The sequence below is a fragment of the Streptopelia decaocto genome, assembly GCF_964273445.1.
Source record: "Streptopelia decaocto genome assembly, chromosome: 9".
Classification (NCBI taxonomy): domain Eukaryota; kingdom Metazoa; phylum Chordata; class Aves; order Columbiformes; family Columbidae; genus Streptopelia; species Streptopelia decaocto.
In genome coordinates, this window is record NC_138664.1 from 13271283 (window position 1) to 13296459 (window position 25177).

A 25177-nucleotide genomic window follows, 5' to 3' on the forward strand; every position below is an offset into this window, starting at 1 on the left:
GGCGGGCACCGGCGGCCGGCACGGCCGGCGAGGGGGGCGGGGCCTCCGGGCCGTCCCGTTCCGTCCCCGCGGCTGAGCCCCGCCCCGCCGGGCGCTGAGCGAGCGCTCCGCCCCGACAGGAGCCGGCCGGCATCCGGCATGGCGAGCGAGGAGCCGGACGAGCCGGGTCCCGAGGAGTTCGTGTACGGGGAGGAGGACTTCGTCCTGCAGGGAGCCGGCTGGGGGGCCGAGCCAGGCTCCGCGCCCTCCCGCTTCGACCGGGCGCTGCTAGAGGGCTGGGACGACCGGATGCAGCGGGGCCTGTTCCGGTACCGGCTGGGGCCGCTCCCCACCCGCGTTCTGCCCGGCCCCATGCGGCTGGTGGCCCAGCTCAACGTGCAGCGCGGCACCGAGCGCCGCCCGCCAGAGCCCGTCTGCAGCCTCCGGCAGCCCTTCGACCCCGCAGCCTTCAACTTCACCCGCCTGCGCCCCGGCGAGCTGCTGCTCCGGCTGCGCAGGGCGGGGGACGCGCCCGGCCCCGCGGCCCCCGAGCCGCTGCTGGTGGCGATCAACGCCAGCCCGCTGGAGCGCGGCCACGTCCTGCTGCTGCCGGCCCCGGCGCGGCGGCTGCCGCAGGCGCTGACGGCCCCGGCGCTGCATGGGGGGCTGGAGGCCGTGCTGCTCAGCGCCCACCCTGGCTTCTGCGTGGGCTTCAACGGGCTGGGCGGCTGCGCCTCGGTTAACCACCTGCACTTGCATGGGCTCTACCTGCCGCGCCCGCTGCCGGTGGAGGCGGCGCCGGCCCAGCCGCTCTGCCCGCGGCTCGGTCTGCTGTGGGCCGGCCCCGCGCCCGCCTTCCTCTTCTACGCCGCCGGCCCCGCCGAGCTGGGGCTGCTGGCCCAGGACGTGTGCCGGGCGGCGGAACACCTGACGGACACCGGGCTGGCCTACAACGTGCTGGCCACGCGGGGCAACCCGCCGGAGGGGGCGGCGGGGGCCGGCAGGGGGCTGCGGGTGCTGCTGTGGGCGCGCAAGCCCAGCTTCGGTGCCAAGAACGGCGCCGCCTTCAACGTGGCGTTGTGCGAGCTGGCGGGGTACCTGCCGGTGGCGGCGGAGCCGGCCTTCCGGGACCTCACCGAGACCGACGCTGTGCGCGCCATCCGCGAGCACCTCCTGCCGGACATGCAGCTGCTGCGCCTCGGCGAGGACCTGGCGCGGCTGCTGGCGGGCTGAGCGGGGCCGCGGCCGCTACCCGCACCGGGACCGGCGGAGCCGCTCCGGTTGGCACCGCCGGGATCTCTATGGCCGGTGTGAGGACGGAGCGGCTATGGCCCCGCCCCCTCGCGTGTTCGGGGCGGCTGGTCGCCATGGCAACGGAGCGGCACCGGGAGCGGCCGCGATGGAGGCGGGCGGCGGCGGGGGGGGGGCGGCCCCGGGAGCCCCCCCGGGCGGGGAGGGGGCCGCCGCGGAGCCCCCGGGCCAGCCTGTTACTCCCAGCGACCCGCCCGAGCCGCGGAAGAGGCGGAGGAAGCGCAGGCGAGTGCGGGGGCGGCCGTTGTGCCCGTGTTCCGGGGGGTCTCTCTGCCGGTAGCGGGGGGCGGCGCCGCCGGAGCCGCCACAGACACCACCCTGCTCACACCCCCGAGCCGTGCTCGCTCCCGGGACACGGCGGGTGCGGCCCCGGGCGATGCTCGGCCGCTGCCCTCAGCCCCGGGGGGCATCACAGGGGCGTTCTGGATCAGAAAATAAACGCTCTTTGCCCTGAGTTGTCCCAGTGATCCCAGTGTTGCCGCCCCCACGGGAGGACCCGTGGCCAGAGCCCGCTTGGCCGTGTCTCCCGGCTGAGCCCAGCGGCTCTGCCTTGAGCTCCGTGCAGTGTGTGCGGGGACACAGTTGTCCCTTCCCCAGCACCTGGCACGGGCCGCGGTTCCACGCTGAGCAGCTCTTCTGTCATCTCTTTCCATTGCAGTGTTCCCTCCATCAACCTGACTGCCTGCAAGTACGAGAGCGGTGAGTCTCGGGAGCTGCGGGTCCCTGTGGGCCAGCGCATTGACCAGCTGGTGCTGGTACCACCATTCACTGCGCGGCACCTGCGGTTTGTGGGTTTGTTGGTTGGAAGTGACTTGGGCCCCTGTGAACAGTGTGGAGTTCGCCACACTTTTACCTGAGGTGCCTCCAGTTTAATGAAACATAAAATGTGCCGCGGCAGCACCAGCGCCCCCCCCGCCTTATCTGCGTCTGCCACAACTGCTGAAGCAGGTGAGAAGGGTCTGGTCAGGGGCATTTCCAGTGCCAGGCTGGTGCCTGTGCTTGGGGAAATGATCTGAGAGCTCTCAGCTGCTTTAAGCTGGTGCTGGAACAGGCAGGGTTGGTACCGAGAACCTCTCCAGGGAGCTGATCCCCGCTCCTGGCTTGCTCCTCTTTGCTGCCGCAGGCTGTATCTTAAAACAGCAGACTCAGAGCATTCCATGGATGTCATTAGCCAGTTTGGTAACGATTATTCCAGCAGTGCAACCACATTTGTGTTGTTGGAGGTCACAGCCTGGCCAGCTGTGTGAGGAGCACAGTCTGTACCCCAGGGACAGGCACTGGGGGTCTCACTGGGGCCATGCTCAGGCAGTTTGCTGACGGGAGGTGGATGGGGAACGGTGGTGGCAGTGCTGGGCACCACAGGAACAAGAACCATTTCACTGGAGTTCCTGGCGTGTGCTGACCTTCCTCACCTCCCCAGCCCTGGGAGAGGCCAAATTCAGAACCGGCAGTAACAGGAACCATCCCAGCAGCCACCTTCTGCTCCAGAGCTTGTGTGTTTTGCTGCCAAACATCTTTAGATTTCAAAGATGAAACTAGCACCTTCAGAAGGCCTGTATCTGCCCTGTGTGTCCAAGCCTGCTGGAGCGTGGGGTACTCTGGGACCCCAGGGCGTGTGGGCTGAGGGGGCTGGTAGCTCCCAGTACACCAGCCGCCCAAGGCTGGAGTGAGTTTAGACAAGTACAGCTCATGTTTGTGACCCCTCCACAAGGGCCCAGCAACACCTTACATCTCTGAGAGCAGAACTGCAGCCTGGGGAGCTTTGTTCCATGCTCTGTTCCTGGTTACTTTGGGGATTTAACGGTCCCTGGTGCTTAGATTCTCTGCCTGACCCCTTGTCTCCTTGCCTTGGTACAGTGCGGCGGGCAGCACAGTCCTGCGGGCTGAAAGAAGTGGGAGATAACGAGGAGTGGACAGTGTACTGGACAGACTACTCGGTGTCTCTGGAGCGCGTCATGGAAATGAAGCGGTTCCAGGTAAAGCCCCTGTGTGAAGGTTGCCCAGGAGAGAGCTCAGGAGGGAGGGACGGGGGCTGGGAGTGGAACAACGCGTTGCAGGATGGAACAGAAGTGTTCAAAGTGGCACCTGTGACCCCCACTGTGCATCAGTTCCAGAGGGTACAGGTTCACAGACCTTTCCTCCTGTTGTGTCGCTGGTACAGTGCCATCAACAACACTCTGGCAGTTGGTAGCATGAACTGGAGAGCTGCCAACCCCTTTAACGTAGCGTGTAATAAATGGTTCTCGATGACAAATGGCTCCCTTCCTGAAGCTGCGATATTCTGGGGAGGGAGAGCTTCAGGACTGTGATGGAATGAGCACATAAATCACGCTGGTGAAGTTCAGATAAAGCAGCTGCAGTGTAATCTTGTCCCTCAGCAGACATTCAAGGTGACCACAGGCCCAGCTTCCCATTCTGCGTGCTGCTTTCCCTGCAGGCAGTTTTCCTCAGGTCTCAAGGAGGATCCCTGCTGTTCTGTGCTGATTGTTTTTCATCTGCACCTCTTTCAGAAAATCAACCATTTTCCGGGCATGCTAGAGATCTGCCGCAAGGACTTGCTGGCTCGCAACCTCAACCGCATGCTCAGGCTCTTCCCCAAGGAGTACCGCATATTTCCCCGCACTTGGTGCCTGCCAGCCGAGTGAGTGATCCACATTAGCGCAGCTGAGAGCAGGGGTATGGAATTGGGACATGGAAGCCTCCGTGTGACAGGGCTGGGATGGAGGGGCCTCTCGGAGATGTCATGTCTCAGCCTGGACCTTCTGAACCGTCCCTGGGGCTGAACGGGGTGTTGCAACACATTTCTAGTTTCACACCTCTGTAATTCCTGTTGGAGTGAGTTATCCTATGTCATGGCATCCCTGGCGCTGTGCTGCGCCTCAGGCAGGCTCCTGCCACAAAGCTGAACCCAGGGAGAGGGTGGGTAGATGTGAACCACCCCTGAATTCCTCGAGCTTTGGGGCAGCCGCCTGGCTCCTCCACTCAAACGCAGGCGAGCAATGGTGGCGATGCAGCTGAAAGGGACCAAAGAGCACTGGGAGGTTGGGGGGTTGCAGACAGACAAGAACCCTTTCACAGACAGATGTTACTCTTCCTGAAAACCTCAACATGGGGCTCCCATCACCTGTTCTGTACTGAACTGTCCTCATGGTTAGAATGATTTTCTTCATAACTGACCTAAAAGCACCTTTGCTGAAATATCAGCTCTTCCGTACTTTCCCATCTGCCCTGGCCCTGGGGAGCAGCAGTTTGCTCCATCGTACTGACAGTGTGCTGTGTCCAGAAGGCTGTTGCCATGTGTCCTCAGTCGTCCTGTTTCTGGTATAGGTGGACCTAGTTCTCTCATGTTTCTTCCCAGGCTGTGTTTCCTGACTCATGTTGCTCCTGACACTGTTTTGGGGATTTGTTCTGTTTGTCTCTCTCTTTCCCTAAAGTGGTGCCCACTAGAGAGATGGGGCTTCTCCACCCAGAGCAAAATACCTAATTGGCACATGGGCTTGAGTCATCAGAGCCCGGTGCTCCCCAGGAGCTGCTGAAGACCAGCCGTAACACAATAGCCGTGCTCAGCTGCCAGCCCCTGCATCCTGTGCGGAATGCTCTGCCCTGGCTCCTGCCCTGGGGTGATGAGCTGGCACCAAAGGGACCTCACGACTTGTCACCTCCTCCTCCTCTACAGCCAGGGCTTGTTTGTTTTCTCCCACTCTCTGCGGTGGCATCAGAGCCAAAACCTCACTGATCCTGTATCCACAGAGGTGACTGGTCCCTGTGAACCTCCCAGTAGAGGCAGAGATGTCTGCAGGTGGAAGGTGGAACTAGGAGAGGACCAGTGTGTCACTGGTGTGGACCAGGACTGGCCATGCTGTTCCTCTGCTGCAGGGGCTTGGTCTGTGCTGGCCCACTGCACCATGGTTTCAGTCCCTAACTGTTCTAAGACAGTTCAAGGCTGTCTTTTTGCAGCTTGTAACTGTCACCCCTTCCTCGCGCAGCTATGGGGATTTCCAGGCCTACAGACGCGTGAGGAAAAACAGAACGTTCATCTGCAAACCAGACAGCGGCTGCCAGGGGAGAGGGATCTTCATCACCCGGAACGCAGAGGACATCAAGCACGGGGAGCATATGATCTGCCAGCAATACATCTCGAAGGTACTGGGGGCAGTCTGGACATGCAGCCTCCCAGCTCCTCCAGCATCCCCGTCCTCCCTGCATCCTTTGCCCTGCGCCTGCCCAGCTCTGCCCGGGACACCGGAGTGGCTGCGGGGACACAGTGAAAGCTCGCCCGTGTCCTCCCTGCCGATCTGCCCAGGCACAGCACAGGCAGTGCAGACAGAGCAGCCACCCTCAGGGAACTGCAGCGTGCCTGGCAGTGTCTCTGTATCTCATGCTTGCTCCTGCCTTTTTTCTCTACAGCCTTTCCTTATTGATGGCTTTAAATTTGACATGCGCATCTATGTGCTGGTCACATCTTGTGACCCACTGAGGATTTTTGTCTACAAGGAGGGTCTGGCCCGGTTTGCCACCATGAGGTACATCGTTCCCAGCAGCAGAAACCTGGTAAAATGGGGAAGTTTCCAAAAAGCTCACATGGTATCTGTAGGTGTCAGTCCCTAACATGTCCTGGGGGTGTTCCAGATCTTGGAAAGACAGACTGGTGGGTTTCATGGGACCCAGCTTTATTCTTTCCTGTTCTCCCCTCCCTCTGTACCTCCTCTGCCTCCTCACGGGGTATTTCAGGGGTGTCTGAATTAGATCTACTCCCAGGCCCCACATCTGGGCTATTTACTGGCATTATGACAGAATCCTGGAGTTGTTCTGCTTGGAAGGAACTTTGGAAGGTCTTGAGCACAACCTTCTGCTCAAAACTGTGTCAACAATAAATTCAGATCTGGTTTCTTGGTCAGGTGTTGAAAACCTGCAAGGACAGAGACCCCGTGGTATTTCTGGGCAACACTGCTACCGCTTCTTGCCTCTATGAGCATTCCCAAGTCCATACGGTTCCTTGTCTGCCTGCACTTTGGGCAGAAAAGAGGGACCTGGGGGTTTTCTGGTGGTACTGGGACAGCTGAGGAGAAACAGGGCAGTGCAGAGTGTGGCCGTGTGTCCCCAGGCTGGTCTGTGACCCACAGATCCCAGCGGCACAGGGACTGTGGCGTTGGTTGCTCTGCTGTCATCACAGCTGCCCCATGGCACCCTGGGTTCCTGGTGTCCCAGCTTGTCCCAGAGCTGCACAGCTATATGTGTATATGTGCATACATGTATATGTGCATATATGCATATGCCCTCCCTGACTCCAAGACATGCATGTCTTGGAGGGGGCTTCTGCACTGAGTGAACGGAGGAAGAATCTACAGGGCTGTGCTGCAGGTTCTGTCCTCAGGGGTCCCTTGTTCACCGGCATGGCCTTGGCTGGAATGGCGTTTGTGGGGTGGCTCCTGTGCTCTCCCAGAGATGGGAACAGAGGGGGCAGAGTGTTGCCTCAAACTCTGTCTGGAGAGGGAATCACCAGCAGAATCGACTCCTTTCCAAGTCACCGCCCAGGGGAGAAAGGAGTGGGGAAGTGGGTGGCTAGATCAGTGCCGGCGGGGCTGGTTTATTTACACTCTGTAGCTGAGAGGAAATGATGGTCTCCTATGGTTCCTCTCACAGGGTGATATCTGCATGCATTTGACCAACTATGCTATCAACAAACGTAACGAAAACTTCATCCAGGATGACACAGTGGGCAGCAAGAGGTATTGTCTTCTCCAGGTACCACAGTGCCCGTGCATATCCTGCAGGAAAGCTGCACTGGGGATGTTGCTTTACTTGCAGCTTTCTTGGGGCCAACATGGTATCATGTCAGCTCTTACCATCTCCCGTCCTTTCCACAGGAAACTGTCCACCCTGAATGCCTGGATGGCAGATAACTGCTACAACACAACCAAACTCTGGGAAGATATTGAAGATATTATTATAAAGACTCTGATTTCAGCTCACCCTGTGCTGAAGCACAATTACCAAAGCTGCTTTCCGAACCACACCGCTGGCTGCGCCTGCTTTGAGATCCTGGGGTTTGACATTCTTCTGGACAGGAGGCTGAAGCCGTGGCTGCTGGAGGTGAGGACGGAGCCGCCTCAGGCTGCGCCAGGAGCAGCGGAGACTGGGGAGGCTGCAGAACGAGGGGCGGTGGGATGAGCAGAACTCTTTTGGCTGAAAAGGGCCACCTCGTTCACACAGTTAAACAGGCTGTGAAGACAAGCAGCCAAGCAGCCTGCTGTGGGCTGAGCGGGGTCTCAGAGCTGTTCCCTCGCTAGCAGCAGGGACTTTCCTGACCCGTGGGACTCCTTGACCGTACCTGCACCCTGACCTTACGACAGCTGCAGTGCGGACGGGCATCACCGCAGGGCAGCACCGCTGCTGCCCGCAGCTCCTGTGCCTGTTGCTGTCACAGGAGGCACATCCAGGGACAGCGTGCAGCAGGCTGGCTGCTGACTGTGTGTCCTGGGAGCTGCCCCGTGAGACGAGCTGCTTGTTTCGGCAGGTGAACCACTCCCCCAGCTTCAGCACAGACTCTCGCCTGGACCGGGAGGTGAAGGACGCTCTGCTCTGTGATACCATTAACCTGATAAACGTGCACGCCTGTAACAAAAGGAAGGTGCTTGAGGAAGACAAGCAGCGGGTAAAGGAACGGCTCCTCCAAGCCCCTCAGACTGTCCGTGTGTCCAGGTATTGCCCTTCCCTGCAGTGCTGCAGGTCCCAGTGAGAAAATCTGGGGCACAGTGCAGCAGGATAACACCGAGGCTGGTCCCAGGGCTGTGACACTGTACGGCCTCTGAGATTCCCCAGGACATCTGTGTCCTGCGAGGAAGAGCAGGGCTGGTCTCTGCGATATCTGAGATTCATGCTGCTCTGGGTCCTGTACAGAGTCATCCCCATGGCGCTGTGCCCGCTTGTCACATCCTGCACTGTGAAGGGCTGTGCCACCTCCCTGGGGTCATGGGGATGCTCACAGGATGGGTCACAGCCCTGCATCTGCAGCCAGGGGTACCCGGGGACACAGGGCCCTTCTCCAGAGCAGGGTTCCTCTCCCAAGGCTGGGGTTCACCCCTTCTCTGCCTGCATGTCCTGCCTCCCGAGCCCGCTGCCCAGGCTTCTCCTGCTACAAGGGCAAGACAGGAGCTGCCTCCAGCTCCCACTTCCATAGGAGGAAAACCCCCCAACAGCATGCAGGTGGCTGATGTTCCTGGAACAGGCACATCGTAACAACTTCTCTAGTGTCGGGGTCAGTGGGTGGAAGGGCTGTGGGGCAGGGAGTGAGCCTTGGCAGCAGGGGAAGGATCTGGAAGCCAGCACTCTGCAGGCAGAAGGTGAAGTGTGGGCTGTGTTGGTTCCCTGCAGCACACCCACGTGAAACAGGCTCCCAAACTGGGAAGGACGGGGGAAGGTGCTGCTGGGCCCATGTGCCCCAGCCAGGACAGCTCCCAGAGCCCCTGTCACTGTCCCTGTGCCTTCTCTGTGCGCAGGCGCGAGGAGCTGCAGAGCACACAGGCTGCCTGGCTGTCGCAGGCAGAGCAGTACGAGAACTTGCACCTGGGTGGGTACCGGCGCATCTACCCCGCCTGCAGAACAGACAAGTATGAGCCCTTTTTCAAGCAGAGCAGCTCCCTCTTCCAGGAAACCGTGTCATCCAAAGCACGAGAGGAGTGTGCCAGGTACACTGCACCCACAGAAACCCTCCTCACAGGGCGGCACTTGCTTCTGATCCCTCTCAGGGATGGCTCTGTGCTTAGGAGATGTAACGTGAGTGGGCAAGACCTGGAAGGGAAGGCGGCTGTGTGTGCCACGTCACCCTGGCAAAGCCACTTCCACACGTACCCTTGGGAGGCGAATGCGATACCCCAGTGACCTGGGGACTCTGGGGCACCATGTCACAGTGTCCTCACCCTTCAGGTTGGCACAGCCTAATTCAAGGGCAGTTCTTACAGAAGTGAGAGTCTCTTTTAAAAGCACTCCTGGCCCATTTCTCGGCACACTTCTATTATGATTTATTCACTACAGAACATCTGGCTAAGTAAAATATGCTCAGATTAAAGGCTTCATTTTGCTGTTATACCTCTTATTGAACCAGTGACCAAGACTGTTGTTCCATGGCAGGCAGCAACTGGAGGAAATTCGCCTGAAAAAAGAAAAGTTGGAAGCTGTTACCAAGAAGAAGAAAACTGAGAGGAAAGAAGACCTGCAAGGAGAGACAGCTGGGGAGAAATCCCAGATCCATAATAAAAACACAGCTCCCACAACACGCCTCAGCTCCAGAAGGACTAGGATGTGGGACAGAAAGGTACCTTGCTCTGGTCACTGCCTGGCTATGGGCTCTGGGACCAGTGCTGCGCCGTGGGTGTCTCCCAGGGACCAGAACTGAGAGGCTGCAGAGCTGATAAGCTCATGCTGGCAGGTACCTGCAGGCACCAGTGTTGTCCCTTCCCTGTTGTGGCTCCTACTGGCATCTTCATCCCGCTCCAGCCCAAAGTCTGTAACTCTCCTTAGTGCTCAGAGCAGCCTGGGGCATTGTCACTTTTGTGCATCACTAGTGCTTCAGCTTTGCTGTAACTCCAGTGCTTCTTTCCTAAGGCACAGCGCTTGCAATACGACTCCATGCAACCCCAGGATATTGTGGAATATGAGGAGAAGAAAAGAGTAAATGCTCTTCTGCAGCGTGAGAACCTTATCCGAGGCCTGGGCATCATAGAGCAGCTCACCCAGCTGCTCCCAGCAACAGACCGACCAGCTGACATGCAGAGATCCTGCACCGCTGTCCCCAAGAGCCAGGTAACTGAAGATTGCCCAGACACGTCCTGCGAGGCCAGCACAGGAGTCAGCCACTCGCAGGAGGAGTGTGAGGAATGAACCACAGGCATTGAGCATCTCTGGTGTGGCTCAGTTCAATGAGATCCGATGCAGCGCCTGGGGCAGTGGGTGACATGTCTTTGTCCCTTTCCAAAGGGATGTGCTGGAGCTGCGCCGGTCACCTGCATGGAGCTCCTGTCACCTTCCCCCGGGGACCCACTCCCCGCCACAGGAGAGCAGGCCACTGCGCTGTTGCTGTGGGGACACTGTTGTCCCCAGCACACAGCTCTGTGTGAACTGCTACTCCAGGGCAGTCCTGTGATTCCTAGCTGAATAAAAGTAATTCCTGGATAGGCCAGGAGCCAGGAGCCCTAACATGACAGGAGCATGGTAACAGAGCACACACAGCAAAGACGCCCTAAAGGGAAGAGTGGGGATGTCTAAAAACAAGCAAAAAGAAGTCTTTAGGTGAATTCTGTACTGCAAACAATGCCTCTCCCCGAGCATCTTGCTTTCTGCATGGCACCGTTCCCCACATGGGAAAGGTGAGGAGCTGGTGCATGTGCCTAAAACCTGCAGGCTCAGCCCTCAGCCTGGGGCTCCCTCTTCAGCCACCCTCACTCTGCAAGAGCCCGTCACGCTGCGAACCCTCGGTGCTGCGCTCCAGCCTGTCCCGAGGAGCAGCTGCAGGTTGGGCTTTGCTGAGTATTGCAATGGGGAACCAGGGTTTGGACCTGCAGTTAAGGCAGATCTGCCTGGTTCTCCAAACTGAGCCTTGGCTGCCACACTGAGTCCCAAACCAGGCTACTGGTCTAAAAGCACAAGGGGGGAGGCCCGTGGGGGTTCTGGGGCATTGATGGTCACCTGCTGTGTGAGGAAAGGGCTGTTTCTGGACCTGCCATTAATTAAAAACCTTGCAAAAGGGCCATTGCCATCCAGCAGCAACGTCTGCTTCCAGAAAGCCTCCTGCTCCTGCCGGGAAGGGTGACACATCAGGAGGGTGCTGATGGGCTCAAGGCACCACAGTTGCAGGAATTATTCAGGACCTACGAGTCTTCCAGTACCTTACAAGAAATTGGAGACTATCCATTTAACTAAAGAAGCCTAAGAAGGGATTTGATCTGTAAGAACTGATGGTAGCTGCCTTTACCAGACAAAGCAGAGCCGAACCTCAAACCTAAGCTCTGCCTAAAATCTGGAGAATTTTTTCTGTAGTGAAGGATAATCTGGGGGTGGGTCAGATCCTTCATCGCTGGAGTCTTCCCAGCCCGCTCTGGCGTTTCTTCCCACAGCCCCGGCTCTAGCCCAGCCCAACATCACAGGCAGGGGACAGGCGGCTCCAGCAGGCAGCTGCCGTCACCCCGACAATCCCAGCCGGGACGGTGACTGGTGTGCCTGGCGCCCGCAGGGTGACACTTCAGCAAGCGCCTGTAGATGACTAGATGACTAGGTGCCTTGTGCCAAGGCATCTGGAACTAAGTCATGGCTGCTTTCTTTCCTTCCATCCACAGTTTCCCTGGGGTGCCCTTGGGGGCCAGGACACCCACCGCTTAATGACGCTCATCCCCTTCTCACTCCTGGGAGGTCCAGTCCAGCCTTCAGCACAGCGGTTCATGCACAAACCCCAAGCCGAGGTGCAGCCGCCAGCCAGCTCAGGTCCTGCCGCCAGCACCCTCTCCATTCAAGGCCAGCGCATCCCATACCACGAGCAGCGCGTGGTGCGGCAGCGGGCGCAGAGCACGGGCCGGCTGCGTGGTCCAGCAGCGGGGATGGCAGCGGTTCCCCAGCCCTGCAGTGGACCCGCGGAGCTGCAGGCAAGAGGCCAGTGTCTGCCTGGCACTGGAACCAAGGCTGAAGGCTGTGAGTATGAATTACCTTTGGCTCTGAACGTCCATGTTGTGGAGGCTCCTCGGTGAGCTGGAGCTGCGGGCAGGCAGAGAGGAGCTGCGGATGTTCCTGGGCTGGCCAGGGTGTGAGGAGCGGGAGGGCTGACAGTGCTCTGGTGTCTGCCCAGCCCCCACATCTGCCTGTGCTCTTCCAGATGAAGCTAGCAGGCTGTCCTGTGCAGGCAGCTGTCACCCGGTGTCCCCAGCCAGCATGGACAAGGTCACAGGCAATGGCATCTTCAGCCCTGCCGCAGTCCCGGAGCTCCCCATCACCTCTACCGCCTGTATGCTGCACATCTGTGCCTCACACCACGCCAGTGCCTTGCACACCTGCAGTGCAAAAAGCCCAGGTAATGTGGCAGAGGGGATGCCAACGGTCAGCGTTCCTCCCCGAGGGTGTTTGCCAAAGAACCACAGCTGCTGGACCGGGCCGGTTGCTGAACCCCCTGACTGGAGCCTGGGCACCAACGTGGGTCCCACTGCCCACCCCGGGCAGCTCTGCCAGGCCGGAGGCTGGCGCCTGCACCCCCTCCTGCGCTCTGCCTGCGCCCCTTCCTGCACCCGAACCCGCAGCGGCTGCCCCGCTCCCTGTCCTCCGCGGGTGCTCCCGGCCCCTTGTTCACGACCGCCTGCCCGGGACCGGAACACCGGGGCGGCCGTGCCGGGCATCCCCGCGCCTCCCCAGCCGGGGCATCCCCGCGCCTCCCCAGCCGGGGCCGCTCCGCCGCCGGCCCCGCCCGGCTCCCGGCCGCTACTCCCGGCCATGGCGGCGCTGCTGCGGCGGGGGCTGCGGGCGGCCGCGCTCCTTAGCGGGGCCTCACGGCGGGCAGCGGCGGCGGCGTGGCCCGGGGACCCGGAGCCGCCGGACCCGGCGCTGGAGGAGGCCGAGAGGTTCGGGGCGGCTGGGCCGGGAACCGGGCCTGGAGTGGGACCGGGCGGGCGCTCACGTCTCTCCCCGCAGGGCGCGGCGGCGGCGGGCGGCAGCGCGGCTGCAGCGGCTACGGCGGGAGCTGGGCGGGGGACGCGGCGCCCCCGAGCGCACCCTGAGCTGGCGGGCGATGGAACAGATGCGGTGAGGAGCGGGGCCGGGCGGGCCTGGCCGTGCCCCGGCGGCCGTGCCGTGGTGACCGTGCTGTTCCCGCAGGTTCCTGCGGCAGGAGCTGCCCGAGGAGTGGCCGCTGGAGCGCCTGGCCCAGGGATTCGGTGTCAGCCTGGACGTGGTGCGGCGGGTGCTGCGGAGCCGGGGCTGCCCGCCGCCGCGCCGCCGCCTGCGGCAGGACGAGCGGGCGCTGAGCGCCGCAACGGCACCGGGACCGGTTCCGGCCGCCGGCCACGAGGTGCGCGCTCCCGACGGGTCGCTGCTGTACCGGCTGCCGCGGAGCCGGGGCGGGCCGGGGCCCGACGCGCAATAAACGGCTGGATGGGACCCGCCTCCCCCGCGTTGCTTCCGCCGCGCCGGCCATGGGCTCCGAGGCGGCGGCGCTGCTGGAGGCGGTGGATTTCGCGGCCAGGAAGCACAAGGGACAGCGGCGGAAGGACCCCGAGGGCACCCCCTTCATCAACCACCCCATCGGTGCGGAGCCCCCAGCACCCACATCCGCGCAATGCCGCCCGCCCTAGGACGGCCCCGGCAGCCGCGTTCTGCTCCCCGGGGACCCACGGGACGCCTGCCCCCGCCTCCCCCTTCCCCAGAGCACCGCCTGTCCCGGAACCCTCTGCCTCTGGAGAAAACCAGGCCCCCTCCCCTGTCCCTGCCGCCCGACTCGGGGCAGAACCCCGGGACACAGCTCCCCCACCCCCGCCTCCTCCACGCTCTGGGGCTGCACCCACGATGTTTCCCTGGCCGGGACGGTGCCCACGGGAGCTGCCACCCTGCCTGGCCCAGCATCCCCTGTCCCAGCCACGTGCCTGGCCTGGGGACAATGTGCACCCCGCGGGCACCGGCCCCCGGGACCCTCCTGCCTGCCTCAGCCCAAGGCTTTCACCCCACAGGACGTGTCCGCGGGGTCCCCCCTGCCTCAGGCACTGTCCGTCCAGGACAGACCCCGAGGACCCCTCCCTGCCCTCGGAGCTGACCGCTCCCCCCCGCCCTGTCCCACCGCTCTGCTCTGCCTCGCAGGCGTAGCCAGGATCCTGGCCCATGAGGCTGGTGTCACAGACATTGTCGTGCTGCAGGTAACAACCTCCTCCCCCCGCCCCGCTCTCCCCCGGGCCTGTCCCCGGGGCCCCCAACGTCCCCGCGTCGTCCCAGGCCGCCCTCCTGCACGACACGGTGGAGGACACCGACACCAGCTTCTCCGAGATCGAGGAGCTGTTCGGGGCGGAGGTGCGGCGGGTGGTGGAGGAGGTGACAGACGACAAGACGCTGCCCAAGGCAGAGCGCAAGCGGCTGCAGGTGGAGCGGGCGGCGGGCAGCAGCCCCCGCGCCAAGCTGGTCAAGCTGGCGGACAAGCTCTACAACCTGCGGGACCTGAACCGCTGCACCCCCGAAGGTACAGCCCGCACCGTGGCCCGGCACCGGCACCGCGCTGGGGGCCCTGCCCGCTCCCGGGTGACGCCGGCACGGTGGGGGCTGTCCCGGCCCCGCTCCCGGGAGGACGCTGAGGGACCCGTCGGTCCCGGCCAGAGCTGCTGCGAGCCTGGACCGGCTGGGGGGGTGGGTGTCAGTGTGTCGGGGGCCGGAGGGGAGAGGCCGCCTGTGCCGGAGCAGCGGGACCTCGGTCCCGGCGCTCGGTGGGTGCCCGGGCTCGCGGCCTCCTGCCGACACGGCCGCGGTCCTGCCCGGGGCTCCGGATCGCTCCCGGGGCGGCGGAGCCCCCGGCGCCCCCGCTGCCGGACGTGACGCACGCGCCGCGCGTGTCCCCGCAGGGTGGTCGGCGGAGCGCGTGCAGGAGTACTTCCAGTGGGCGGCGCGGGTGGTGGCCGGTCTGCGCGGGACGAGCTCCCCGCTGGAGGCGGCGCTGCGGCGGCTGTTCGAGGAGCGCGGCCTGGCCCTGTGACCGGCGCTTCCGGGGAGTACGGGCGGGGCGCGGCGGCCAATAAACGTGCGCAGAGCCGAGCGTCTCGCGTCTCCTGTTGCTATGGCGCCGGGCACTTCCGCCGCGAGCTTCCGGCGGGGCCGCGGCCGCGTCCGGGCGTTGCGGGTCCCCCCGCCCCGCCATGGCTTTTGCCGGCCGCCGCGATGCGCCCGAGCCGCCCGACTTCGGCATCCTGAAGCGGCTGGCGCGGGACCAGCTCATCTACCTGCTGGAGCAGGTCCGGACTGGGCGGCGGGGCGAGGCCGGGCCCTTCAGGGGTCCGGTACCGGGCGCGGGGGTTGGGAGCGGGGTCGGCCCCGGGCGGGTGAGGGGGTGTCGGTCAGGGAGGGGGATCGGCCCGGGGCCATCCCGTGAGTCGCCGCCCCAAGCCCCGTCCGCCCGCAGCTCCCCGGGAAGAAGGACCTGTTCATCGAGCCCGACCTCATGAGCCCCCTGGACCGCATCGCCAGCGTCTCCATCCTCAAGGTACCGCGGGGCCGCAGCGGGTGCCCAGCGCTGCGGCGCTGCCCGCGCTGCCCGCTGACGGCCTGGCCTCGCCCCGCAGCAGCACGAGGTGGACAAGCTGTACAAGGTGGACACCCGCCCGGCCCCCAGCGCCAGTGACCAGTGAGTCCCCTGGCGCGGCCCCGGGCCGGGGACAGCACCCGCGGGGACAGGTGCCTCTCCCGCTCCGGGTTTGTCCCCGCGGGGTTGGCTGGTCCCCGGGCAGCACTGCTGTGGGCCCGGGCTGGGAAGGCAGGGCCAGCACAAGGGGGCTCTCACTCCCTCTGTGCCCACAGGTTCTGCTTCCTCGTCCGGCCGCGGCTCAGGACAATGCGGCACATCGCGGGTGAGCGTGGTGCCAAGACGGGGGTGACGCTCGACTCGGCAACGCATCAGCCCCACGCTGGGGATCAGGCTGCAGCTGCCTGGGGAGCGTGGGCGTGGGGAGCATCCTGTGCTATGGGGCTGGGGTTGGTGCTCTGGGTGCCCGGGTCAATTGGGCTGGAGAAGGGCTTTTGGCACAGCCACAGTCTTGGCAGACAGGCCACACACCTGTGGTTTTGCTTTCTGCCTGAATTGGGGGTCCTATGAGATGTGGGACCCTGCACCCAATGGAGCAAGAGGGCGTGTGCTGGTTCAGGGGGAGGCGGCCTTTGCAGAGTCTGACGGGGTTTCGTCTGCAGATATTGTCAATGCGGACAAGATGTCGGGGAGGAGCAGGAAGTACAAGATCATCTTCAGCCCCCAAAAGGTGGGTCTCGCTGTGCTCTGCTGCTACTTACCCCATTGCTCTGTTTCTGCCTGACCTTTGTGCCTTCCACCCCTCCTACAGACACCAACAGTTCTTTGTATCTGACTGAGAAATGTTTAATTAAAACCAAATGTTACGATGCCTGGGGATGAGCTGGTCACCTCCATCGCCAGATGTTTCTACGCTTGGAGCACAGCTGGGCCCTGAGCGTCTCTCCTTCTCTTCCAGTTTTATGCGTGTGAGATGGTGCTGGAGGAAGAGGGAGTCTTTGGTGGTGAGTGGGATCGTGGCTGCTGCCTCATGGGGCTTCCTCACGTAGCTCGGGTGTCGCAGAATCCCAGTTGGATCCCTGTACGGGGATCCCTGTGTGGACAGGGATAGCGGGTCTGGGTGAGTGCAGCTGCAGGCAGGGCTGTGTGCACCCTGGCATCCTCCCCGTCTGTGGGGAGTACAGAGGGTCCTGCCCAGAACCCCCATGAACAGACCCTGTCGCTCTGCTCCCCACACCCCGTTTGTGGGGCTGTTGCATTTCTTGGGGATGTTTTTGCCGTGGGCTGGGTCACTGTCACCTTTCCCTGTCCCACACTCAGATGTCACCTGTGACGAATGGTCCTTCTACCTGCTGCCCCTGGACGAAGACATCATCAGCATGGAGCTGCCTGAGTTCTTCCGTGACTACTTCTTGGTCAGTAGGACGGTGTCGCTGTGACACTGCCCTGCAGGTGGCAGCCTGTCCCTGTCCCATCTGTCAGGCTCGGGACAGGAGCTCTGTCAGGGAGCTGTTGGGTGACATCCTGCATGGTCCTCTCAGGCCCTTGTTTGCTGTCCTGGGGTGGCTTTTGCCAGGAGCAGCAGTTCAGAGGGTCTGTGGTTCCTCCTCCTATGCTGGCCCCTCCTCTGTTCCCCCCCGAGTAGCTTCAGGGTGTCCCAGTACATTCCTGTGTGTGTTACCCCTGGAAGTGCCGGGCCCATCCCCAGCTCCATCCCCAGCTCCATCCCCAGCTCCATCCCCAGCTCCATCCCCAGCTCCACCCCCAGCCCATCCCCACCATAGCAGTCCTTTCCCAGACAGCCCAGACTCGCTCCCCGACCTCTCGCGGTCCCTACAGGAGGGAGATCACCGCTGGATCAACACCATCGCTCGAGCCCTGCAGCTGCTGAACTCCCTGTATGGACCCTTCGGCAGAGCCTATGGCATTGGCAGGTGTGCCAAGGTATGGCTGCGCTGCTGGGCTGGGGAGCTGCCCCACTCCCTGGGGTGTGGCTGGGGGGAGCTGAACCCTACCAGCTGTGTGGTATCTGCGTCATTGTGGGGATGGCACCGCTCTGCTGCCCCTTCCCCGGCAGCTCGCGGGACCCGGCAGTTTATGGGGGCTCTGCCATCCTCCCGCCAGTGCCACGTGTGCTGAGGTTGGGCGGGGGGAGCCGCGGCACCATCTGCTGCTGGTTGGGGTGTTGTGGAACACCCTGTGACCAGGGGGAAAGCGTTGGTGCCCAGTGTTGGCCAGTGAGCCTCAGGCCTTCTGCATCCAGTCGTCCCCGTGGGACGCCGTGGCCGTGGGACATGGTGGCCCCTGGCTGGTGGCACAGGAGGGGCCAGTGCTGCGGGAGGCTGTGGCCACTCCACTGGCACGCTCTGCCCTGCACAGATGAGCTACGAGCTGTGGCGAGACCTGGAAGAGGAGAGTGAGGGCGACAGCCAGGGCAGGACACCTGAGATCGGCAACGTCTTCCTCATGGACAGAGGTGGGTGAGGGGGCAGCGGGCTGGGTCCGCCGGCCCAGGGGGAGCAGGTTGGGCCGGCAGCGCAGCCAGAGAGGGACCTCAGGGGTACAGGGCACAGTGGGGCTCCAGGGCAGGGGGTGCAGGGAGCAGAAGGGCAGCCTGGGACCGCTCCTTTGCAGATATGGACTATGTGACGGCGCTGTGCTCCCAGGTGGTGTACGAGGGGCTGGTGGATGACACTTTCCGCATCAAGTGCGGTAGGTTGCTGGGTGTGTGCCAGCACGGTCAGAGCCAGGGCCCCTGAGCTGCTGCCGGGGCCATTCCCGCGGGGCCAGTCCTGCCGCGGGTGCTGAGGCTGCACACGGGGACATGCTGGCTCTGACCGGGCGGCATTGCCATCGCTGCTGCCTCTGTGGCAGGGCTGGCACGGGGTGTCACTGTTTCTGGGGCAAAGCAGCTCCTTGTCCCTCTGCAGGGAGCGTGGATTTTGGGCCAGACGTCACCTCCTCTGACAAGAGCATTAAGGTGTTGCTCAATGCCCAGGACAAAGTGAGTCCCCCCATGGGTCCCCTGTGCCCCAGTGGCACCAGGAGGTGGCTGACCAGGACAGTTCCCTCCCTGAGCCCGGGCGGGAGGCCGGGCACTGCTGGGCCTTGGGGCACAGGTCAGGACAGGCTGGGGTTTAGGGACAGAGACACATGGACTGCGGGGGAGCTTAGCTCCTGCAGCTGCAGCCCGCGCATGCGGGGGGTGTCGTGCCAGCCCATCTATGTTTGGGGCACTGACCCTCTCAGGGGGACACCGCCTCATCTTGCTCCTGTTCAGGCTCCTGGAGAGCGTCAGCTGCGAGTGCTGCGGTGCCGGGGCTGGCGCTGCTGTGGGGGGTGCTCAGCACCGGCTGCTGTGGGCTCTGCAGGTCTTCAGCCAGATCCGTAACGAGCACTTCTCCAGCGTGTTTGGCTTCCTGAGCCAGAAGTCGCGGAACCTGCAGGCACAGTACGACGTGAGTGTCACCTGGTGTGTGGGTCCCCACGGTGCCGTCTGTGCAGCTGTGTTACTTCCTGCGTGCTCTGTCTTCGCAGCGGCGCCGTGGCATGGACATCAAACAGATGAAGAACTTTGTGTCCCAGGAGCTGAAGGGGCTGAAGCAGGAGCATCGGCTGCTGAGCCTGCGTAGGGCCGCTGGGCGGTGTGGGGAGAGGCTGCTGGGGGCCTGGAGGGAGAGTTTGGTGGGTGGGAGGTCCTGCTTGTCCCCAGGAGGGGCAGGTGACTCCAGCAGGGTTGAGGCAGCAAAGATTCACAGAAATGTCCGTGGGGGGCTGGGGCACAAGCTGCGTGTGGAGCCCATTACTTCTCCCTAGCAGCTGTCTCTTGGCTCTGCAGATATTGGCGCCTGTGAGTCCATCATGAAGAAGAAAACCAAGCAGGACTTCCAGGAGATGATTAAGGCTGAACACTGTGAGTGCTGGTCCCTGCCCTGTGGTTGTGCCACCCCCATCTCCACCCTCGCTCCTCACACCGGGTGTCCCTGCGCGACCACGCTCTGCCCAGACGGTCTCTACCGGGGGGTCTCGAGGTGCTGAACGGGCTCAAGCTGCCCCTCAGAGGGCTGGTGTGTGGCTGGGGGCTCAGCACTGGCCTGTTCCCTGGGGCGTGGGGATGGCTTTGCCCAGGCTTCAGCTGGGGCAGCTGGTGTGAGCCTGGGGGTGCACTGAGGCTGTCCCCCCCAGCTCTGCTCGAGGGCTTCGACATCCGTGAGAGCACCAGCTTCATCGAGGAGCACATCAACCGGCAGGTGAGACCCGCACGAGGGGGATGGGCTGAGCCGGGGGAGACAGGGGTCACTGTCCGCCCCCCCACAGGTGTCCCCCATCGAGAGCCTGCGCCTGATGTGCCTCCTGTCCATCACGGAGAATGGTGAGGGCTCGGGGCGGGGGGGGAGGGGTGCACTGGGGCCCTCAGCCATGGTGCAGAGCTCACCCCGCTGCTCCCCACAGGTCTGGTCCCCAAAGACTATCGCTCCCTGAAAACCCAGTACCTGCAGGTGCGTGTCTGGGGCTCGCAGCAGAGCCAGCACAGGGGGCTGTCTCCCGCCTGCTGCTCCCCAGGGACACTGGGGACACCCCCACGCTCTGCCTGTCTCTGTCCCTGACTGGGGCGGCTCTGAGCCCTGTCCCCATGGCGGGGGCACCTGCCGCCTCCCCCTGGTCACAGCGGGGGCTCCATGCTGACCCGGCTGCCCCTTTGCAGAGCTACGGGCCCGAGCACCTGCTGACCTTCCACAACCTGAAGCGCATGGGGCTGCTGACGGAGCAGGCGGCTGGGGAGACCCTGACGGCCGTGGAGAGCCGAGTCAGCAAACTGGTGACGGACCGGGCTGCGGGTGAGCACCTGGGCAGGGCCCCCAGGAGCTGCTGCTCACAGCTGCTTGCGGCAATGACAACAATTCGTACAGATGCAGACAGAGATGCACAGGCACAGAGTACTTGTTAGCAGCGAGAGCAGAGCCAGGCAGAGCTGGCCTTTATTAACAATTCTCAATGTATAGGTTTACAGATATGGGCTTGGACTAAGAGGTTAGACAGACTGTTTTTTACAATAATTGTTATTCTAAACACACCACGCTCATGTTGTGACTGTTTTCAGTCACATTCCCACGCATATCAGCGTTCACCCCCACTCGTTCACATGCCCAGGCCCAACATTCTCACATCATACACATGGGTGTGGTTTTCCAACCCGAGATATTCTCACTGGCCTGGCCTATCACCCCTTACACTCATAAAAAACATACTTTTGTGTACCCTGTCCCAAGGCCCTTTAGCTGGAACCGCACATCCTGCCCTTCCCACAGCTCCCCTGTTTTTGTTTTTGAACATCTGGTTCACAGTGAGTGCAGCAAGGACCCTGGCTTCATTCTTCTTTACATTCTGTATCAGTCTTCAGGTGATTCGGAGAACTACAAGAAAAAATACTACACAAGCACATCCAATTCCCACAAAACCCCATATATATAGATTGAGGCCTGAAAACCATGTTTTTGGGTCTAACCACTTTATGCTATTAGAAAATGTCATCCATTATGTCTTGCAGCCTTAATTCTTGCAAATCATGCAATTGTTTTTGCAGGGCACTGGCTAAATCGTGAACCAGGCCTTGCACATTAGCCGAGAATGCTCTCTGGAGATGTTTCATTTGGGTTTGCTAATGAACTCTATCATTCCATTTCAACAGCGTTACACATAAATTCTTTTGAGTATATTCCGAATCGCAATGGAGTTTTATTCTGGTAGCTGAAGTGTTCTGTCCATCTCCTATCCACAACAAGGCTGCTTCACAAATATTTATTGCAGAGGTGTGAAGAGTTGTTGAGTTTTATTCTTCCCCTTAGATGACTGCTCTCCGGTCTCAGCAGAAACAGTCTTTACAGAAAGACGTTTGACTCCTCCTTTATCTGTGTCACGAAGGCAATCAAAAGTCAGTTTTAGGTGGACAAGAATTAAGTCCCCCTTTTTTGTTTTAACAACATTCATTTCAGTGTGGAATGCCATCGTTCAATAATAGCCTGTCCAGTGGGAGAATATGGAATACCTGTGACATGCGAAACAACCCACTGCTGTAAAAAATACTGCGTGGATCTAGCAGTGTAGCCAGGACCGTTGTCAGTTTTAATCTGTGGTGGCACACCCAGCATAGCAAAACAGCGGGTCCAGTGGCACTGAACATCCTTGCTGTTTTCACTAGTATGAGCAGATGCACAAAGCAAACCTGAAAAAGTATCTATAGAAACATGTACATATTTCAAATGACTGAAAGATGAGACGTGTAACATCTGTCTGCTAAATGGCATTAGCTGTGAGCCCACAAGGGTTAACTCCAAGGGAGCATAAATTTGTAATAAGGCCTTGACATTCCAGGCAAGAGCAAACTATGTCTTTCGCTTGTTTGAGTGTCAGATAAAACATCTTTTTTAAAGCAGCAGCATTTTGATGGAAAAAAGCGTGTGAAGCCCTGTCAGACTGGAAGTGGACGGTAGCTGCAGTGTAAGAGTCCACAACTGCATTTCCTTCTGTTATAGAACCTGGTAAAGTGGTATGGAGTGCATATGAATAACAAACAGTGGGTGTCTGCAAAGCTGTTATGCAGTTTGCAATGATACAAACATTTCAAAGAGCTGCTCTTGTGAGATTTCTTTAAGACAGGTGGAGGGGATGCGCTGTAGGACCTTGACTACATACTCAGAATCACAATTCATGTTTAGACGTTCCTCCTTAAAAAGCTCTAAGTAATGTAAAGCTGCACCAAGTTCTACTAATTGGGTTGAGGCATCAATAATTCTAATGGAATGATGCCAGTTGTTATCTTCATGCCAGACCACTAAAGTTTAATGAGATTTCCCTGAACCATCAACAAAAATGTGAGAGTTTGTGGGATCGGACCAAATACAAGTACGATCTGTGTCCTGATGTCAGACATGCAGATTCTGCAGCAGTTTACATTTAGGCATGCCAAAAGCTGTGCTGTTAAGAAAATCAGCTAGTGTAATTTCCAAGGACATAGATTGCGAATAAGAAAATAAAAATCAGATTTCACAAATGGTACATATATGACAGATGGGTCATGGCCTATTAAGACCCAAATCTGTTCTCTGCATTTTTTGATCAGAGTAACAATCAATTCTAGAAGCTGAGTGATAGTTTTATGGAAAGAATTGGGAAAAAAAAAAATCCATTCCAAGTATATCAGTCTGTTTGCATTCTCATCATACCAGTTTGTTTGCATTCTAATCATACTGTCCCACAATAGCCACAGGTTGGTTTTGTGTTGTAACTATAAATAGACAAATCTGCAAGTGTAATCAAATGCAGTCAGCCTGTAAGGTTGTCATAACCTTGTTCATCAAAGTCTCTAACCCCATTTTGACTGTCATGTTTATCAGATATTGGTTTTCCTTACCAGATTTAACGTCCTCTTTCAGTTCTATCAGTGTAGTGTTGGCTTTACCAATACTTCCCAATACCAGTGGAAATACAGCATCCAAAATTTTCTTGGAGATTTCTCACAGCAAACAGATCTGCACCTTCCAAGCACCTTCTTATGGGACATGCAGCTAAACAGAATTCTCAGAAAATGTTATTTGAGCTTACAATTTACTTCACAAATCTTGACCTAAGAGAGGTATGAGGCTTTCTGGCAAATGCTGTTCTTTAGTAAGCTGGACTGGGCAAGGCTTTGATTACGTCTCATCTGGGGTGCTGCAACTGTTATCCCAAAACGGGATTCTTTATCCAGTGTGCATACAAAAGAGCCAAATTTAGTACGCTGAGATGTGACACAGCCCATCACAGAGTTGTGCAAGTCTGGATGCTGGAATAAAGCTAGCATGCTAGAAAGAAAAGTAACAACTATTACACACAAAATCTCACCACCACATTCACACAGCAAAGAGCTCAATTACTCATGGTCTTCCGTATTATCACAAAATATACATTGCGAGTCCATGGATTCTCGTTATTTAACAGTCTGTGAACTTACCGTACCATGTAACAGGCAAAGAGCCAGGAGCTCAGCGTGTCCTCCTGCCCAGCCTGTGGCTGTTGCTGACCCGGGGCCTCTGAGCTGCTTCTCCCTTTTTTTTCCAGGAAAGATCACAGATGCGTTTAATTCTTTGGCCAAGAAGAGCAACTTTCGAGCCATAAGCAAGAAGCTGGGGTTGGTATGTCCCTGCAGGGCTGCTCCTCTGTCCCCGTCCCTGCTCTGCTCAGTCCATGCCCAGGTCTGCAGGCTCTGCACCCCCAGACACTCAGTGCACGGGGCCGGAGCTGTTGCTGCTCCGTGCAGCGCGGGGGCTTCTCCCTGGCAGGGGCTGCTGCAGCCGCCCAGACCCCATGCGGGGAGCATGCTGGTCCTGTACGTGGGTGTTGCACATCTCTGCAGATCCCACGGGTGGACGGGGAGTACGACCTGAAGATGCCGCGGGACATGGCGTACGTGTTCAGCGGTGCCTACATCCCTCTGAGCTGCAAGATCATTGAGCAGGTGAGGCCGGGGAACAGCGCGTGTCCCCAGCCCCGGCTCCTGTGGGGGTCCCAGGGTGGGGTGTTGGGGTACGGGTCGGTGCCTCCCTCCATTGAGCCCAATCTGCACCCCGTCCCGAAGGTGCTGGAGCGCCGGGGCTGGCAGGGCCTGGAGGAGGTTGTGCGGCTGCTCAACGGCAACGAGTTCTCTGTCTCAGGTAGTGCTGGTGCTGGGTGGGGGGGCCTGGGAGCGGGGAGGAACCTGTGGCTGGAGGCCCCATAGCACTGTGGCCCGTCCAGACAGTGCTGGAGAAGACAACCCCGCTGGGGATGCCCAGCGTGTGATCCTCGCCGTCTTCCTGGGGGGCTGCACATTCTCCGAAATTGCGGCTCTGCGGTTTCTGGGGAAGGAGAGAGGTAGGAACTGCGGCAAGGGCTGTGGGCCGAGGTCACGGCCCAAACCGAGCAGCAGCCATGCTGGGGGTGGCGAGACCCGTCCTGGGGAACATCGCTGCCCCGGCTGGGGCCCGGCTGGGAGCGCGGCTGTGCCCGTGGCTCTGTTCCACTGCTCTGTCCTGAGCCCTGCTCCACGCTCAGCCCCACGGCTCACGGGCACTGGTGGGGCCTCTCTGTCCCGCAGGGTTCAAGTTCATCTTCCTGACCACGGCCATCACCAACAGCGCCCGCATGCTGGAGGCCATGATCGAGGCCAAGGCCTGATGCCCGGCGGGGGGTCGGGCAGGGTGGGCTCTGCCCGGTGCCAATAAACCCCTCGCTCCTCGCACGGCTCCAGCTCTGGCTCCGTCTCGGCGCTGCGGGCCGGGGGCGGGTGCGTCCCGCGGGGCAGCGCCTTTAGGGGGGTTCTCCACCGGGGCCGAGGGCGGCTGGGAGCGGGGCGGGGGAGTCCCGCGGGTACGGGCAGCGGGCACGGGACAGCCCCGGGGGCGGGGTCACCGCGGCGCGTGCGCAGTGGCGCTCAACCACCGCCGGGGGTGAGTGGGGCTCCCGCGCGAGGTCACGTGGTTACTGTCAAATACTGAGCGCGCGCCAGTTGACTCGCGGTGCTGTGCCGTTAAAACACGGGTGCCGGTTTCGCTTGTGATTGGTTAGGAGCGCCGAAGGCTTTTCGCTGCTATTGGCTTGCGGCCGGCCTGGGGCGGGGCTGTT

The 25177-nt window shown here is 60.6% G+C and overlaps 5 protein-coding genes across 5 annotated transcripts; all 5 read left to right on the forward strand.

The window, feature by feature from the left end:
• Window positions 1–138: 138 nt before the first annotated feature.
• Window positions 139–1212, forward strand: GDPGP1 (GDP-D-glucose phosphorylase 1; the record flags this gene model as incomplete). Its single annotated transcript, XM_082061092.1, has 1 exon — window positions 139–1212. One exon carries the CDS (start codon window positions 139–141, stop codon window positions 1210–1212), a length of 1074 nt encoding a protein of 357 aa, XP_081917218.1.
• On the forward strand, window positions 1209–12330 carry TTLL13 (tubulin tyrosine ligase like 13; the record flags this gene model as incomplete). Its single annotated transcript, XM_082061093.1, has 13 exons — window positions 1209–2238; window positions 3148–3266; window positions 3801–3931; window positions 5277–5433; window positions 5698–5841; window positions 6934–7019; window positions 7158–7383; window positions 7808–7992; window positions 8790–8978; window positions 9421–9604; window positions 9895–10092; window positions 11622–11970; window positions 12152–12330. Coding segments are annotated over exons 1-13 (2223 nt in total), but the record flags the coding sequence as incomplete, so codon positions are not given.
• A 17-nt stretch (window positions 12331–12347) lies between these two features.
• On the forward strand, window positions 12348–13422 carry NGRN (neugrin, neurite outgrowth associated). The gene is made up of 3 exons (XM_082061278.1): window positions 12348–12887; window positions 12958–13068; window positions 13141–13422. Exons 1-3 carry the CDS (start codon window positions 12364–12366, stop codon window positions 13406–13408), a joined length of 903 nt encoding a protein of 300 aa, XP_081917404.1. The 5' UTR covers window positions 12348–12363; the 3' UTR covers window positions 13409–13422.
• A 14-nt stretch (window positions 13423–13436) lies between these two features.
• On the forward strand, window positions 13437–15049 carry HDDC3 (HD domain containing 3). Its single transcript, XM_082061279.1, has 4 exons — window positions 13437–13569; window positions 14116–14171; window positions 14248–14488; window positions 14865–15049. The coding sequence occupies exons 1-4, from the start codon at window positions 13458–13460 to the stop codon at window positions 14993–14995; spliced, it is 540 nt and encodes a 179-aa protein (XP_081917405.1). The 5' UTR covers window positions 13437–13457; the 3' UTR covers window positions 14996–15049.
• A 34-nt stretch (window positions 15050–15083) lies between these two features.
• Window positions 15084–24895, forward strand: VPS33B (VPS33B late endosome and lysosome associated). The gene is made up of 23 exons (XM_082061277.1): window positions 15084–15251; window positions 15419–15499; window positions 15579–15640; window positions 15814–15863; window positions 16201–16268; window positions 16497–16542; window positions 16859–16953; window positions 17378–17482; window positions 17918–18014; window positions 18173–18250; window positions 18469–18542; window positions 18910–18996; window positions 19076–19166; window positions 19377–19451; window positions 19724–19788; window positions 19856–19910; window positions 19991–20037; window positions 20244–20376; window positions 23636–23709; window positions 23931–24032; window positions 24153–24228; window positions 24311–24427; window positions 24651–24895. Exons 1-23 carry the CDS (start codon window positions 15156–15158, stop codon window positions 24728–24730), a joined length of 1854 nt encoding a protein of 617 aa, XP_081917403.1. The 5' UTR covers window positions 15084–15155; the 3' UTR covers window positions 24731–24895.
• The last annotated feature ends 282 nt before the right edge of the window (window positions 24896–25177 follow it).

Excerpts from the sequence above, each read along its gene's own strand:
- NGRN (XM_082061278.1), top strand. The coding sequence starts at position 12,364 with ATGCCAACGGTCAGCGTTCCTCCCCGAGGGTGTTTGCCAAAGAACCAC. Across the intron at positions 12,888-12,957 it reads GCGCTGGAGGAGGCCGAGAG|GGCGCGGCGGCGGCGGGCGG; the intron begins GTTCGGGGCGGC and ends CTCTCCCCGCAG. Across the intron at positions 13,069-13,140 it reads CGGGCGATGGAACAGATGCG|GTTCCTGCGGCAGGAGCTGC; the intron begins GTGAGGAGCGGG and ends CTGTTCCCGCAG.
- HDDC3 (XM_082061279.1), top strand. The coding sequence starts at position 13,458 with ATGGGCTCCGAGGCGGCGGCGCTGCTGGAGGCGGTGGATTTCGCGGCC. Across the intron at positions 13,570-14,115 it reads CTTCATCAACCACCCCATCG|GCGTAGCCAGGATCCTGGCC; the intron begins GTGCGGAGCCCC and ends TCTGCCTCGCAG. Across the intron at positions 14,172-14,247 it reads CAGACATTGTCGTGCTGCAG|GCCGCCCTCCTGCACGACAC; the intron begins GTAACAACCTCC and ends GCGTCGTCCCAG.
- VPS33B (XM_082061277.1), top strand. The coding sequence starts at position 15,156 with ATGGCTTTTGCCGGCCGCCGCGATGCGCCCGAGCCGCCCGACTTCGGC. Across the intron at positions 18,015-18,172 it reads CGTCTTCCTCATGGACAGAG|ATATGGACTATGTGACGGCG; the intron begins GTGGGTGAGGGG and ends GCTCCTTTGCAG. Across the intron at positions 19,167-19,376 it reads GCATCGGCTGCTGAGCCTGC|ATATTGGCGCCTGTGAGTCC; the intron begins GTAGGGCCGCTG and ends TTGGCTCTGCAG.